The sequence below is a fragment of the Nesoenas mayeri genome (assembly GCF_963082525.1).
Source record: "Nesoenas mayeri genome assembly, chromosome: 8".
In the NCBI taxonomy this organism is placed as follows: Eukaryota; Metazoa; Chordata; class Aves; order Columbiformes; family Columbidae; genus Nesoenas; species Nesoenas mayeri.
In genome coordinates, this window is record NC_137554.1 from 30,295,643 (window position 1) to 30,311,881 (window position 16,239).

The following is a 16,239-nucleotide window of genomic DNA, read 5'->3' on the forward strand; positions in this document are numbered from 1 at the left end:
TCTTCACAAGTCCATATTCCACAGCCGCACGTAGATCATTCTTACTTTTACAGCTTAAATTTCATCTATATTATGTCTCGAGCCATAAAATTCTAGATCATCCATGATATTCGAAAAGCCAAGAGAAACATCCATGGATTCTTGAACATGACACTCCTAAGATTTGTGAGGGGGAAGGAAGCAGTGACCTCCTCGGATTTCCTGTGGATTCTACCATTTATTACCAAAGGCTGGGGATAATGTTGACAAGGTCAACGTGCCCTTCCTCTGAAGGAGACGTTAGAACTTGCTCTGAGAGGTACACAAGCCAGTAAGATTGGAACTAGGCTTAGAAAAATAAAGTTCCGTTCTATGGAGAGTTTTCCCCTGTGCTCTCTTGCCCTCTTCTGACTTCTTCATCTCTTTAAAGCAGCATCGGAGGAGGAGGACAGGGCTGACTTCCTGAGGGTCATGTACATTTGGAAAAGCCTACAGGAGAAGTTCCAGGTAACGCTCAGCTCCTGGTTCATAGATGGTAGCAAACCCCTCAGCCTGGGCACTTGCCTTTCATTTTGAAAAATAAACGTTCTTAGGAAAAGCAGCAGCTGTGAATGAAATCCATTATTACCTGGCTAATCACAGATTTAAATGCTGAGTTACTCCTGGCTGCTCCATTTCTTTTCCAATCCAGGGCAGTTTTGTCTCCTCTGGTACACTGCTGAGGAAACTCGCAAGTCAGACTTGCCCCTTTGTGTTGCAATCCAACTGTAATAGTACAGATGTAATTCCCAGATATGAAAATACTAAGAACTTAATTGCAGATTTAACTGTGCTAAATTGCACCAGCTATACAATTGACAGAAACCTTTAGTGCATGGAGTTGGCATTTTTGCAGGAACCCAAGGAGTTCAGGTGTCTCAAGACCAATGATTCTCAGAGAATGAGTAATTACCTTCTTCAGGCTGTTTTTAAAATCCTGTCATTATTACAGTACATTAAAGAAGACAATGCAGAAGTAGCAACTAAAACCCACAATCATGAACTTCATAAAGATGTTGGGTTCTTCCCCCTCTCAGATTTCTGATCTTCAAGCATCTGATTTTATAACTTCAATGTTCCACTAATTTTGTACGTTTCTATTTCTAGGTTGCTATGATTCTTTTCGCTAGGGGAAAATATGGGAAGAAAACAGGATTGCTTATCTAAAGGACTCTACAAACTTCAGTGCAAAAGCAAGATTCCCAAAAGACTTTTTCATCATCCTTATAACAGTGCAGCGTAACAGACTTTGAACATTTTAGTGGCTGAAACACCACAAACAAATCAAACCCAAAAACTGACTGCAAGACAGATTGTTGCTTCAATGGATGACCCGTTTGGCTTCAACCCCAAATTTCAAATGCTTCAGTCCTCAGTTACACAGAGAGATATAATTACTGTAGGAGTCATTGAAGGGCTGAATTGACAGTTCTGGAGAGCGATGTCCCCTGTGAAGTAGCAAAGGGGAAGAAGCAGTAGCAGGGACACCGCAGCTGAAAGTGCTTTCCCATGTCCCAGCTCATCCTGCAGAACCACAAAACAGCAAAAAACCATAGAATAGCCCAACAGCTCCAATAGCCCTTTCCTAGTCCTGCCCCAGGGCTTTGCAGCGACCAGAGCCAGCCCAGTACCCAAGGCCCAAGGCAGCCTCCCAGCGCCAAGAACCTTCCTCCAACAGCATCACTTCGGTGAGCACTCAGCTTCAAAGATTTGGTAGGAGATTCTAAACTTGCTTGTCAGATACACAGGGTCTTTTATAACTACACAAATTAAATCAGTGCAATATATTGTCTTTGCATAACAGTCTTCTGTCTCCTGAGGACAGCAAAAACCAACCACATATGGATGTGTAGAACTACGGCCATGTGAAAACCCACGTTGAACTCCAAAATTGTCACTATGAGTTAAACTCTTACTCTCTCTTTGCCTCAATACACTCCTCGCAAGTATCTGCATCGCAGCCTGTTCCTCTCATTGGTTTTCTTTATCATCTCTTGACAGTAGAGGGTCTTCAGGGTGGAGGCTGCTGCCAACAATTCTAGGCATGTTCGTACAGTGATTCGTAAAATGAGGTCACAGTCTCAGGTGGGAGATTTATTTGCATTACTGAAGTACCTCAGTAAGAGAGAAATCAGAATGGAAACTACTAAAAATCTACATTGAACTGGGTGGAGAACGCACATAAAGATGCCTTCTGGGCATTTAAATATATGAATGTACTTTAAGACAAAATATGTTGTCCTAAGACAACTTAAGAGCCTTTAATCAAAAAGCAAGCTGTGTATCGTCAAGTTTAGAGCCATCTTCGACTGGCTGATTCGCATTGTGCGATCTACTCGCAAGTTCTCACTGATTACAGAAAGAAAATTTCCCCAGACACACTTCAATTAATACACAAGAACCCCAAAAGAGCAGCCTGGCAACCCACCAACACAGAGCAACAAAACCTGTGCTGGTAGGGGAATGGTATTTCAAACAGCCACTTCAGGCAAAGCATCCTTGCAAAGGCTTTTCTGTTAAAAATGTATCTTTATAATAAAGTAAGTAAAATAAATCATACATGAAGTATTACTGGCTGAAATGACGTCTATGCGTAGAACTATTAGTTTCTTCTATAAATTTATGGCTCTTTGGCAATTCACATGCTTATAGAAGCAAGAGATTCTCATGACACGCTGTCACTTGGCAAGTCAGCCCTTCTTCAAAGCTACTAGAACCCACGCAGATGTGGTGCCCTTTCCTTTTTTATTCTTCCAAGATACACATGTCCAAAACACAGAATCCAAAACTTGGGGGTAGAGAATCACCCATTCACCTACAAGTTCTTATGCTACTTGTCTGTTCTGATGACTGTGTGCCAGAATAACTGTTCGTGTCTCCATCACTTGATTTTGAAAATGCAATAAATACGATGCTCCCAGAATAAGATCACCTCTGACCCAGCCATGTCTCAGTCAGGATTTAGGGTGAGAAAACTAACGTTGTGGGTTCTAAGCATTTATACAGATACAACAGACATGACTTAACAGTCTTACCATAAAAGCTATTCTTATAACATTAAGTGGTTGTTGTGCTATCTGCAAAAATTTATGACTGCATGTTCCTGTGAAGTACCGGAAGGGGATGGTGAATTCTTTCTTATGTTGGTACAATCCCCGTTTCAAATCAGCAGCCTCCAAAATGGAGAGTTAGGTCTGAAAATAGCAGTATCCAGCCAAAAGTAGGAATCTATTCCATAACAGGAATGATTCTGCAGCCCACACATTCTGGGTGTTTTAGGGGAGAAGCTGTTTTGATTTTCTTGTGTCGGTCCCACTTTGGTTCCTTAGCAGTCAGACCTCGCATACTTTCCCCACCTGATGCTTAAGCTCTAATAAGAGTTGGGATGTGGGCGGCGTGCATTTACACATTGTGTGTTTATGCTGAAATCCTGAATTTTGCAGAATTCTTGACCTCCGTCCATCAGGTTATTAACTCCATGTCCACTAAAAGTAGTGGAAGAAATTCTTGTCAACATCCCCTTGTCATGTGTAATAAATGATGGTTCAGTTTCCACTCTGTCCCAGCTCTTACCTGTCCAGGAGGAGTTCCAAGACTGTGCTGGTGGAAGCAAAAGCTCTGTATGTGGAGAGGAAGATGCTGATGTACGTAAAATCATTATCCCCAAAAGCCGTCAGAAGGTTCTCCACAAGTTTCTCCAAAGTTCCAGCTTTTATGGTCCTGATCTTGCACGTCTCGTACTGGCTGACAGTGTGTTCTGGAGGTAACTGGTCCCCTTCAGCCTACAAAGTGGAAACAAAAACAAAGCACAAAAGTCAGAGAGAAGCCAGAGCCCTGACACAGCTTGCGCAATGAACCACAGATTCAACTCCATCTTTTCACAGGAATAGTCCATCTCTAGTTAGTAAACAATTTTGTCAATTTTGGCTCTCCAAATGCTGTATCAAACAATGGAGGCTTTTAATGAGTTTATCTTTAAGAAATTGCTCTGACATTCTCCACAAAATATTATATAGTCCAATTGCTATCAAGTTATCTTGTGATACCACCATATGTTATTATCTAAAAGAAAATCCATTATTATACAAAGAATAACATTACTAGAGGGAACAATAGAGGTAATTCAGCACCTCACTTAACTTCTGAATGAACACAAACACTGATCACAGCTTTAGCATCAGCACTTGCGATTCCTTTGCTAAAAATATCACCTTAGGGTTGCCCCCCAGAACCTCAGGTCATGAATACATTCAGATGTGAAACATTTAATGATACTTTTGTAAGAGGGGTGTCAAAAGCATCTTGCAAATGTGTCGTTGTAACATTTCCATTTGGCACAATATTTCCAGCAAATGGATGGTTTGGGGGTGGTGTTGTACAGGGCAAACAAGCTGTAAGACAATTTCCATCTCTTTAAACAGACTGTGGAGTTACAGATGGGGTAAGCTGGTCTCGTGCCATGAACCCGTTAATGTCTTTTATAAATAGAGAGGTGATGCACAGAACTAACTACTGCACCAAACCCCCTGTTACCCCAACGCAACCCACAGGCAACAGATGGGATTGCACCAGAGTAACTTGCAAAATTTCACTCCACAGACCTTGTGGCTGTTTTAAAGGTAATTTGTTATATACCTGACTTACACATGTATACAGAATTATATATGACCTCAACATTACAGAAACACTAAAAGGATATGTCACTACCACTGCTATATTTTCCTTCCTAGGCAAAACTTGCTCAGAAAAACAAACAAACTAAATTTTTCTTGCTGACTTTTCATCTCACAATTAAAATGTACTTTTGAAAATGACTAGTTACACCACACAACTGCTGCCAAACAGGGAAGAAAGTCTGCACCACTGTATGTAACTGTTCATTTTCTATCCAGCAGATTGCCCCACTCACAATATATTGAGTTAGGGCCATATTCTACTCTGTGTTTGAAAACCATTCATTCTCTGATGTGATCGTGAACCTGCTTCCAGGATTGATACATGAGCAAAATTTTCCGTGCTGCAACTTCCCCAAGACATCATGTTTAGAGAACGTTAGCTTTGTGGAGGACACAAAACAAAAAATAACCCCAAACCCTGAAAATCTAAAACAGAGTTTGTCAGCAAAGCATTAAACTGCTAGAAATCATTGTAGGATACTTTTAAGGATTGTTTGTTTTATCTTAGCAATTCTGCTTGCAAGTTTAAAAGGAAAAAGGACTTGGCAGACAAGCTCAATAACAGACTTTCTGAGTAAGACACTGTGGGCTGAGTTGCCTGTGAGCAGGAAACTGCTCAGTCTGGATTTAATCAAGAGGCTGTCCCTTCACTGACACAACCAGTCTGCCCAAAGGCTAAAGAGATTTCATGTTTGCTTTTGTGTTGTCTGCTCAGAGGAATACTGTATCTACTGCTATTAAAAGAGGTGCCTAAAGCTCTTTGCAAGTTTTGACAGGCACACAGCGGTCACTGTTACCGGGTATCAATTAAAGCCAGCAGAAGTTTTGCAGTGGTTTGTGCATCAAAACAACAAAAAAAGGCTCTCCCAGCTCCTTCCCTCCGCCTCCTTCAACACTGTGTCCAGCAGTGTAACAGAGAGGCCAGACCCCAACATCTCAGGCTTTCAGTAAGGTTTTCTTGGTCCTCTGCAATGCTAAAAATAAAGAAACGGATATGGCATTATATAGTCTATTTTATGCTTTTTTTAAACAGTCCCACTTTGATTTTTCAGGCAACAGATTATAGCCTTGATAATCTGCAAGTGTAACTGATGACCAAATAGCTTCCTACCAGATAGACAGCATCTTTCAAAAGCAAATGTGGGAAGATTGAACAAAGGTATATTCTTGCAAGCCCTTATTTTTTCAGGCTGTGCAAGTACTGATCCAGTGTCATTCTAACATCTTTCCCAATCCCCTGCAATGCTTTACCCTCAGAGGGGCCCACTCTCTTTTAAGGTGATCGTCTTACAGCTATACAGCGCAAAACCTTACCCACATTGACAGCGAAACAGGAGAGCTCTACGCAGACTAAAAAGTATTCAGGATAAGTTCCTTCAGCCACAAACCGACCCCAAACCCAGCTGCAGATGCTGAGGGAGCTGTGGTTTGGTTCTGAGCCAGTTACAATTCCCGTCCTGCCCTTGCGTTGCACACGCTGGCTCCCGAACCACCGATATCACAATCTCTATTTCCTATCAGTCCTTCTCGTCAAGATCTCTGGCTGTTTTGCCTACCAATGGCAGGAAAATAAAGCAAAACCTCCACATGGCCCCAAGTTGCCACGTACTGCCCTCAGTTTAACAGCCAAAATACAGATCTGATCCCACAGCCACGTGGGCCAAAGGTACAAACAACGTCTGTTAACCTGCAATGGGATTATATATTGATTATAAACTCCACCATCTCCAAGTTAATGATACATGCCAGCAAGAGGGAGTCAAGACTCAAGGCAAAAAGAATAGTCCAAATTCACAACAGTACAAAAATAGGCTGCTATCCAAATAGTTGTAGTTGTTACTTCAGAAGTATCACTAGAAATAATTGCTTTTACCCAAAAAACCACTGCTCTGCGTTTTTTTTCCAATGCAAATATTATCTTCTGAGATTCTGCAAGTGAGAATCATGGAACGAAATCAATGTAATTGTTTTTCATGAGGCAGACTGGAAAAATACTGAAACAACTGGGATGAACAATAAGTAAAGCAGGTAAATATTCTTCAGGCTTAGTCATTTAAAACATTATCCCTTTACTAAAGATTTGTTCTGTTTAGAAATGCTGCAAAATAATTTTCAAAAACTCCTAACCAACTAGAGTCTCTTAAATTCCATTTTGCCTGATTTTGACTGATCTTTTAAAATGCTTTTGACTTTCCTTGAAACTTACAGCTTTTCCAGATGGGGAGCTTTCCACTCTACCTGTTTTTATTAACTTACTGGACAGACACCCTGTGCTGGAATAAAACTGCCTAAATTGCATTAACTTGTCAGTTAACTAAAATGAAGGCACGCTAATCAAGAATGACAGCTTCATTTCACTGTTTGTTTAAATGTGAATCAGCTTTACCCTTCTGAAAGTTGGAATAAGATGCTTTTTGTGATTCTGCCCTTATTTTTTCAATATTGCTTCCTTACACATAGGCTCTCCAGCATAAGCCTTTAAGAACTACACTCAACCTTGAGGGGGGAAAATCACATAATGGAACAATTAAGCTTCAAAAGCATCCATGACATCACTCTGAGAGAAGAAAAACTTAAGGTATCTTTCATTTAACATGCAGTCATACATCACCTAAAGAAAGCAGCAAGACAGATAAAAATTTCTTTGAAGAACAATCAGATTCCATGGCAAAAACACATAGAAGTTATAATATGTCTTCAAGATGCTATGTAAGACTCCACTTTAGTCGAGTATTTTTGTAAAGACCAGCTGCAAAGACATTAACAATTTATTTCATGTAGCGTTTCCTTCCAACAAAGATCACAATGAGCTTTATAATTGAGCCTGCTCCACTCAAAAGTAAGGAAGATCGTCCCGTAGGTATATGGAGAGAGAAACCCCACGGCAGCTGACAATCACGCTGAACTGACTCAAACTTGCGCACATTGTGCTGACTCGCCCCATCCACACCCCACGATCATTAAAAACAACCAAAACAGACTATGAAAAGTGGTAATTCTGCACTAACACCACCACATCATAGCGTATGTTAGAAAAACAAGTCACCAGTCTGGGCTTATCAAACAAAGTCACAAGTATTTCAAGTGCTGGTAGGGCAGGACCCCGTCCACACTCCCTCCTGCCATCAGTTCTGCAGGGCTGGCAGGATTTAAGAGCCTCGCATCCCGCACTCTCTGTCCTCCTTCTCCAATCTGCAGGACTCTCAGCCTGGAAAACAGCTCGCGTGAGATAAGACTCTGAATTGGAAGCAGAATTTCCACTCTAGGAAACAGTGGCTTGGCATGCAGGGTTTGGGTGGCCAGAAGCAGGAGCTGGTGCAGCCTCAGACCCCGGGAAGTGCAGGTATTTGCCTTTGCAGCAGCGGCTGCTTTTACCCCACGGTGCACTTGGAAATCAAATTATGATGGAGCTCTCCGTAGAGCTCTCTGCACTTCACTATCTCCCATTTCCTCGTTTTGGATGCTGTTAAAAAATCAGAATTCCGCATATTGACGGCAACAAACTCAGAAGCAAAAATAACTTTGAGCTCTTTCCTAGGATCTGATAACTAGGGGTATTCCTGGATTTCCAAAGCTCCACCCTTTTCCTTTCCATTCTTGCCACATAAATAACCTTTCTTGGCAGCAACCCAGAGTTTCCAGCACCAATTAATTCCATGATCATTATACAAAAGGCATTCTCATTTTCTCGTATCCTTAGGGCTCACAGCCTGGCTGGTATCTGTCTGAAGAGCTGACAAACAGTAACAAAAGCTGTGGGTCAGATTTAGAGGTACAGAAAAAAAAAGCCTCTTACACAAATGTCGTTGCTCAGTTAGAACCCTTTCACTGTGGCACCTTGCAGCTACTTAAAGCCTCTCTGGGGAAAATAAGAAACAACACGCATACCATGGCACTGAGCTGTGCATTCTCACACCTTCTCAAGTTATGCAAATTTAGCCTCATTTGGATATCACTGAACTATGTGGGAACAGCTCCAAATGAATCAAAACAAAAGTAAAGCCTAATTTACACAGCACCTCTCCATGTGTGCATCTAAAGGAGTTTAAGCAAGTGCATTAAGAAACTGAATCTTCAAAGGCGTCTACATTGAAATGGTATTGTCCAGCTCTTACAAATGATGGAACTTATTTAGCTATGGGAACACAGAAATTCCTCCTCTGAATTCAGCCCATTTCTTAGAAGCATCTGTGCAAAGCGATGTAGTGATATTATTCTGCAAGAGTCAAGTCCCCTGAGAGGTTCGCTATGCAGCATACAAACTTTTTTAGAGACCAAAAATTGAGTCAACAGCTCAGCCCCAAATCTCCATCTCTATCTTGTATGTTATATGCACTTACACTCTCATTGCTTCATCCTGACTCTCATCTGTCTTGCTAGAAAGACTTCTAACAAAATCAAAACAAGCCCTCACACCCTCTTCTTGTCTGACTTGTTGCCTTCATTGAGTTAACTGAACCTGAAACATCAGATTACTTAAAACCCTTTTCATTTTCTGGACGTGTTTCACAGTTCCGCCATTCACCACAACCTTTGTTTTCTCATAAGTGTGCCAGGGACATATTATTTTCATAATAAGTCAGTACATACAAATATTCCTTGTGGTGGTTTTGATCAGATGTTGAAGCTTAGCAAGTTCCTAATTTAAAATATAAAAGCAAGGAAAAGAAACCAGTAAGTCAGGTAAGACTCTTAGTCATGTGCACCTTATATTGTTAGAGGAACAGCTGCCATCAAATGACATTTACTAGATGCACTATTCTAACCCAGCAGACAAATGTGCCCCATATTAAATAACTTTCCCAAACCCTTCTATAATAGAGGAGAATTACCTCTGCAAAATTTAGCAATTCAGTGTGCAGCAACATCAAAATGTGCAAGCACCAAACTGAGCAGTAAATAAAAACAGCTGAGTACAGCACCAGAATGAAGGCAAGGAAATAGGTTTTATTACCCATTTTGGCAGTAAAATCAGCCCATTTGGTAAAATATGTTGACTTCTGGAGATGAAGGAAGCGTTACATAGTGTCTCCACAAAGGAAGAACTCTACAAAGTCTTCAGACTTCCATAAAACAGTCAGTGATTAACTGTCAACACTAATAAAAGCTTTTACAGGTATGGATTGTAGAGGGTCCCTAAGAGACGGAAAGAGGCAGTTGGGGCAGTTCCCCTGTGCCCTAGAAACAGTAAATAGTAATTACTGTTCCTATTAACAACCCTTCTCTTAACTGCTCTTCCTCCCTCCCCACACTCTCACTGCTTCCAGTCTGCCCTGGACACTGGGAGGTGCCAAAGCCTGCTTATCGTTCCCATGCCCAGTTACTTACTGGGAACCATAAAGGAGAAATCAAGGGGCCTTGAGCAAGGAAAAATAGTGCAAAAGGTGGCAGACAGCTCAAACCTTTCACTTGACTCTAAAACAGCTTTCACTAATCCTGACTATACATTACAATTATATATATACTGCAGCTTCTATCCGAGGAGTTACTTAACAGGTTTAAGCTCACTGCACAACAAATATCGTATTTACACGCAGAACGCGAACCTCAATCATGATTATCTGAAAACACAGCATAACGAAGCAGGATGCTCCTACTGTTCAACACCTCAGAATTTAATATAATCCATATCTATAAAACATCAGACAAATCAAATTACATAGCTAAATATAGGTTTGCCCACCCCTAAGTTTAGCCAGAACTACTGGCTTTGATACTATTTTCTCTGCTCACAGATTTTAATTCTTTTCAAAAACATTTTAGGTGCACAAAACAGAATATTTGTTAACTGCAGATGGTAGGGAGTGTTGCTGTCCATATGACACTCTTGCAAGAAGAGTTGTCCCTCCTGAGACGTCCTCAAAGAGTCTTGGCACTTGGGAAATTCAGGCCACAGTAATATCTGCCTCCTGGGTGGCCAAATATGAGATGTCCATGTGCCTCAGTTTCTCCAGCGATGGACAGGCAGATTTACACCGACCTCCTCAATAAAGTACTGCAATAAGTCTATATGTTCAGCTCAAAAGGCCAGATCATGGATCAGTTCTTCACGAGGTCTGCTGGGAGCTCAAAACAAACCGTCTCTCTTACCAAAATGAAAACTTCTCCCCAGTTCCTCCTCACCCATTTTTCCATCTTTGGAGGAGTCACCTGCCAGTGTCACGCAATACCAGTCCGTCTAGATGTTAATATTGGGTTGGGACATCAGAGCGTTCCACAAAAGAAACCTTCGACACAGCCTTAAGCTTTTGCACTGGTACCGAGCGATTGCAGAACGCTGTCATAAGCCAAGAACTAAGGGCACAGCAAGCAAACCCAGAGAGGTACAAATACTTTGAAAAAAGAATGCTGTCCAAAATCATGGTGGTATTTTTGTTAAACATGACACACCAATATGCATTATAAGCAGCCAGCTTGAACACACGTAATGGAATTTACTTATTAGTCTGTAAATCTCCACCAGGAGAGCTAACTAAACTCCACAAACACGGCATCAAGGGCTAAGGCCATGTCAACGTCCCACCTTTAAGTGCATTTCAAACATGAACATGCTCAGTAATAACCTACCTTGCTCACTTCAATAGATTAGGCAGCTTAGGCTAAATTACTGACCTAAAAGCACATATTAGTCACGTTTTGTCCTTCCAGGACTCCTTTTGTATGCAAATATTAAAGAACTTTATACAAGGCAGGCTGTATAAACTAGTAAAAGTCAGGCTACCTGATTCAAGGGCATGTGACAACACTGTGGCCTCTACACAGAATACTTTATCCTATTTTACACTAATCTAGATTTCCAAGGCCTACAACATCGGAGCTTTCCCCCCATCAATATCCTCCCAGACACACAAAATACAGCTGCTCAAGCCATTGTCCAAGCCCATAAGTAGCCCATAGCCTGCCTTGAAATCGAAAGCTTTGTCCGTCAATCTTTGTATATAACCCTGTCCCAAGCCTCATCTCCTGGTCCCATCCATCTCAGTGCTTACGCTGCAATTACTGCATAACCACAATTTTAATACTGCAGCCTCTCCCATGTCCCTACTTCCCTATTTTGTTGTATAACCCTTGATTATTTTGACACGGGGCTAGACATCACAGGATTATTTCCAGTACAACTGAATTTTGATGCCACTTAACACTGCTATGCTATCAGCCCAACAACATCACCCCTGCGCAGAAGCTGAAAATTCTCAATTATCCTCATATTTTTGAGATGACAGCAAATCAGCATCCAGCCTCAGAAACACCAGAGGAAAGCTATTATAGACAATTTGTTTGTGAAACACTGCTCAGTGAAGCCATTTGCCATGCTGCTTTCATGAAAAATGCTAAAACAAAATACGCTGTCACTTTTTAATCAACACTCAAGTATAGCAAAGAGAAGGGATGAGTGATATTACCACTAACACAGTCTGACAGATTTAATGTGGCAAGGGTCACATCATTTTATGAAAAATATAGGTCAACATGACAAAATTGGGTTTTGACCATTCAGAAATGTAAAGACTGTTTTTCAGCAGTACCTACTTTGTTGGTAGCCAAAAACTATGATGATTTTCCTGTGAGATGTCACACTATTTTTCCCCTTCCAGGAATGTAATTTAATTTAATTGTGGGGCTCATCATCACTTTCTGCTCAGTCAATAGAAACAAAGAATATCCTGTGTGAGACAGCAGGCAACATAGCTGAACTCAAAATGGATTTAAGGACGCCACAAGTAATAATTCTGTTGCATAACAGTAGTATGAATGCACATTACATAACCCAAAATGGTTTTATTCATCCTGATTGTATTGCTGGCTTTCATTTCACACTGTAAAGCTTGCTCAAACAGTACACAGAAATTAAAATTAGACTGACTCAGGAAATCTGTGTAAACTGCTACTGAGCTCGGTATAAACAACAAGGAAAGAGTGAATGATTTAAATATTATGAATAGGTGGAAAATAAAACTGTAGGTGCAGGGACATTAAATGCATTCTGACAGAGGAGAAACTATTTGGCAGAAGACCGATACAGATTTTAAAATAAACTGAACTTGAAACACGAGGTATTTTTGTGGAAGAAAAAATATCCAGGAAATGTTGTTACATGTTTCATGATAATTACTGTGAGCAATCTCTATTGCCAAGCTTTTAAAATCTTTTATAAAAGAAACAGGGTAGCAGTAAGTAAACCATTTTTACAACTGCAGCATGAATACATACATACACTGCATTATAAACTTCACTACAATGGCTGTGCTTTTTCCTATCCTTTGATTTGAAGCCAAGAGACCTCTCCAGGGTGGGGCCTGAGTAGAAAAAGTAGTAATAGTAACCTAATGTTACCTAATATTAAGAGTTACCAGCTTGAACATTTATTGAAGTGCTGAAAAAGTCCAAAATTCTTAGTTCAATCATTACTTCAGGCCAAACTGCATTTTTACTATATTATCCAGATGTTACAGGGGATCGGATTATAGAATCTCTTGGAACTCTTCTCCTGTGCACGTATATGGAGAGGGAGCGTCTATGTGTGAATCCACATATGTCTATATGTACCATATCTCTGATGGCAACATCCCTTTTCCAATTCTATAGGTATCTTCTCTGACAAAAAAATATCTGCATTTTGTATGACAAACTGCACAAGCACATGGCAACTAAACACAGTGCAGCCCTATACAAGTTACTGCCTTCCTGAAGCCATCACCCCATCTCTTCTGACACAGCGGAAAGCAGCACGGGTTGCTCGTGCTGGCGCTGAACCTGCCGCAGACGTTTGTATTTCAGTTTAAGAATGCTATGTTGCAGTGGAACTTAAATCCTTAGGCAATGGACACAAATCAAAACGCACACATAATTATGTGGGAGTATTGAGTCAGAATACAAAATAAGTATAGCTTCCAAGGAAGGGGGAAAGAAAGAGCAAAAAATGTCAGGCTGCAAGATAAAACATTGACCACGTTTACTGTCTTTTTTTTTTTCCAGTTGTTGTTTAATTACCCCTCAGGAGTTAAGAGCATACCTCTGTTCTTCTCTGCCCTGTTCTGACTCTATGGCCACCTGATGTTTTCTGAACACCACGACTGTTTTTGCACAAAGAAGAATGCAAGCCTCATCACTTAAGTAAGTGTGCAAGAGTTCATTCACATTTTGCATGCTACAGGGAGCCAGCAGACTGAAAGCACAGCCAGAATCAATCCAAAGCACTCAATGGGAGGAATGCAAAAGCAGAAGATCTGATTTCCAAATGAAATACGTTATTGTTACTTATGAAATGTTTCCAACAGCAGCTCAATGGCTGCCACGTCAAAATGTAAGACGCTATCCCTGCCCTAAAGGGTTTACACTCTAAAAATACAAAATGCACCAAAGATTACTACAAACCAAGCAAACAGACAAAAGGATGCGTAGGCGTATCTTTATAATAATGTTCTTGTTGTACTTGCATGTAATATTTAAACTGACTTTCAAATACATCTCAGGAACATTTAGTTAACTAATCTCTTTGCACCAAAGACAACAGTGAATCCTGAAGGGTACACTGAGTTATCATTTGCATCCCAACACCAACAAAGCTTTGAAAATTCCCAACCTCATCTAGTAAATTTTAATCCAGGTGAATACTATAAACAACTGAAGGACATTCTGCACTTGATTCGAGTCAAAACAGAGACTCAGTATAATTCAATGCATGCAGGCTTTTATACAAGTTTATGCATTAGCTATAGCTATGTATTAGCATTATTAGCATTAGCTATGTATAGGAGGAAATAAAACCCTAGACAGCTCTTCAACATGACAGTCTGTCTCTGCTTTAGGATATAATGATCCTTCAAAGTTTAGAGCATTGATTTTTAAAAGTCAGAAGGAGTCATTGAGATCAGTCTAAGCTACTACATGAGATACAAGTCTCCAGTTTGAAGCCCAATAGCTATAATAATTTGAACACATCTCAAAGCACTCATTCATTCCATATTGTTCAATCAGAGATCTTCCAATAGAAAACACTACTTTATTAAAAAAAAATGTTGTTTTACTTGCACAAAGAGCCCGTGGACTCCCTAGAAAGGAAGAAACAAGTAGTGATAGGGAAAAAGGTTGAACCTTCATAAGGAAAGAGGCAACTGTACAAAGCAGCTGAGCAGGTGGGAGAGGAAAATAAAATAATCCCTTCGACTGCTTTCGGAACAAAAAGGTGGGAAGAACGCAAGAGGAAAACAGATGAAATAATAAAATATAATAATAGGATCACTCTGCAAAAGCATTTTAAATGCCTACACCTTATTAGTGGGAAGGGATTAGAAAAGGCAAGCAGCAAGATATATTGCCCTCCAAAATTTCAATGGTAAGTACTGTACAACCAAGTCACAGGGCATTACGAGGAGGATCTTGTTCTGCCACAGAACTTTCCTTGCGTGTTCGGCACAATAGGAAAGTTTTCTCTGTCACAGGTTTTAATCTATACAGTCATACAAAAGCACAACAGTTTGCCTCTACACTCCTTGGATCACTAAATCTCAAAATTAATACTAAGTATGTTACAGGTGAGAAAATTAAAACCCCCAGAAGAGAAGATGGTCAGTTCAAGCCACCGGGTGATTTATTAGCAAATGAATACTGAACATAGGACTCCTGACTTGCTCTAAACCCAGTATCACAATTGTTCTCAAACTGGTAAAGCAGGGCTTCCATACATAATAATTCATGTGCCCAATATCACATGCAGTGAACAGTTTATTCTCAATGAGGATTTCACGTTATTTTGAGGCCATGGGAGACAAGTGGAGCAACAGCAGCTAAGGGACCACCACCACAAATTTCGGTGGTGTTTGCAGTATTACAGCTTTTGCACTGATTGCAGGGCTGAGCTACACAGAGACTACTGCAAAAATCTGGCCATAAATTGGTATTTGGACACCAATTGGAGGCAAAGAGGAACAAGTAAAAACTCCATCAGACTGTAACCCGGTAACCTGACAGAGCAAAAGGTTAATGATTGCTACCGTGCAAAGTGACAGAAAGCTTCACACGGAAGGTGAAGGCTGCCAAAGTTTCATTTTGATTGCCAAAGCTGTTAGAGGGCAGCTACACTCTGATGGGCAACAGATGGCTCCTGCAAGTAAATGTAGAAAAATGTAAGAGGCCAGCAAAAAAGTCTGTTGAAAGTCCTACCCTCAAAGGTCACGCTGTGGCACACAGATCAGAGAAAGGATCTGAAGGGTTAGAGGAGGCAGAACATTAAATCTTTCAGCACGATGCTTGGAAGCAGCAACAAAAAGCAAACAATTCTGCAAAGTATAAATAAAGGGTACCAAAGCAAGTCAAATGACATTATTCTTCCACTGCATAAAAGGTCTGATGAGACCACATGTAGAGAACCATACTCTGTTCTAGCTGCCTGATTTTTAAAGCAGCTATTATGAAGTTGCATGGGGTAAAGCAAAGGGCAACCCACACCAATTCCTACATTTGCAGAGTCTAAAACAGCAAGGATGCAAACTTTTGTTTTACACACACAAAATAAAAGCCGGATTTGAGCACCCAGAGTTCTCTA

The 16,239-nt window shown here is 40.6% G+C and overlaps 1 protein-coding gene across 1 annotated transcript in view; it reads right to left on the minus strand.

Moving 5' to 3' along the window:
* Window positions 1-16,239, minus strand: part of RGL1 (ral guanine nucleotide dissociation stimulator like 1) — a gene marked incomplete at both ends in the record, with an annotated part of 73,143 nt that overhangs the window by 43,279 nt on the left and 13,625 nt on the right. The window contains one exon of the mRNA XM_080348753.1: window positions 3,592-3,800. Within this exon, the coding sequence (XP_080204879.1) occupies window positions 3,592-3,800 (209 nt within the window). The remainder of the gene's footprint in view (window positions 1-3,591; window positions 3,801-16,239) is intronic.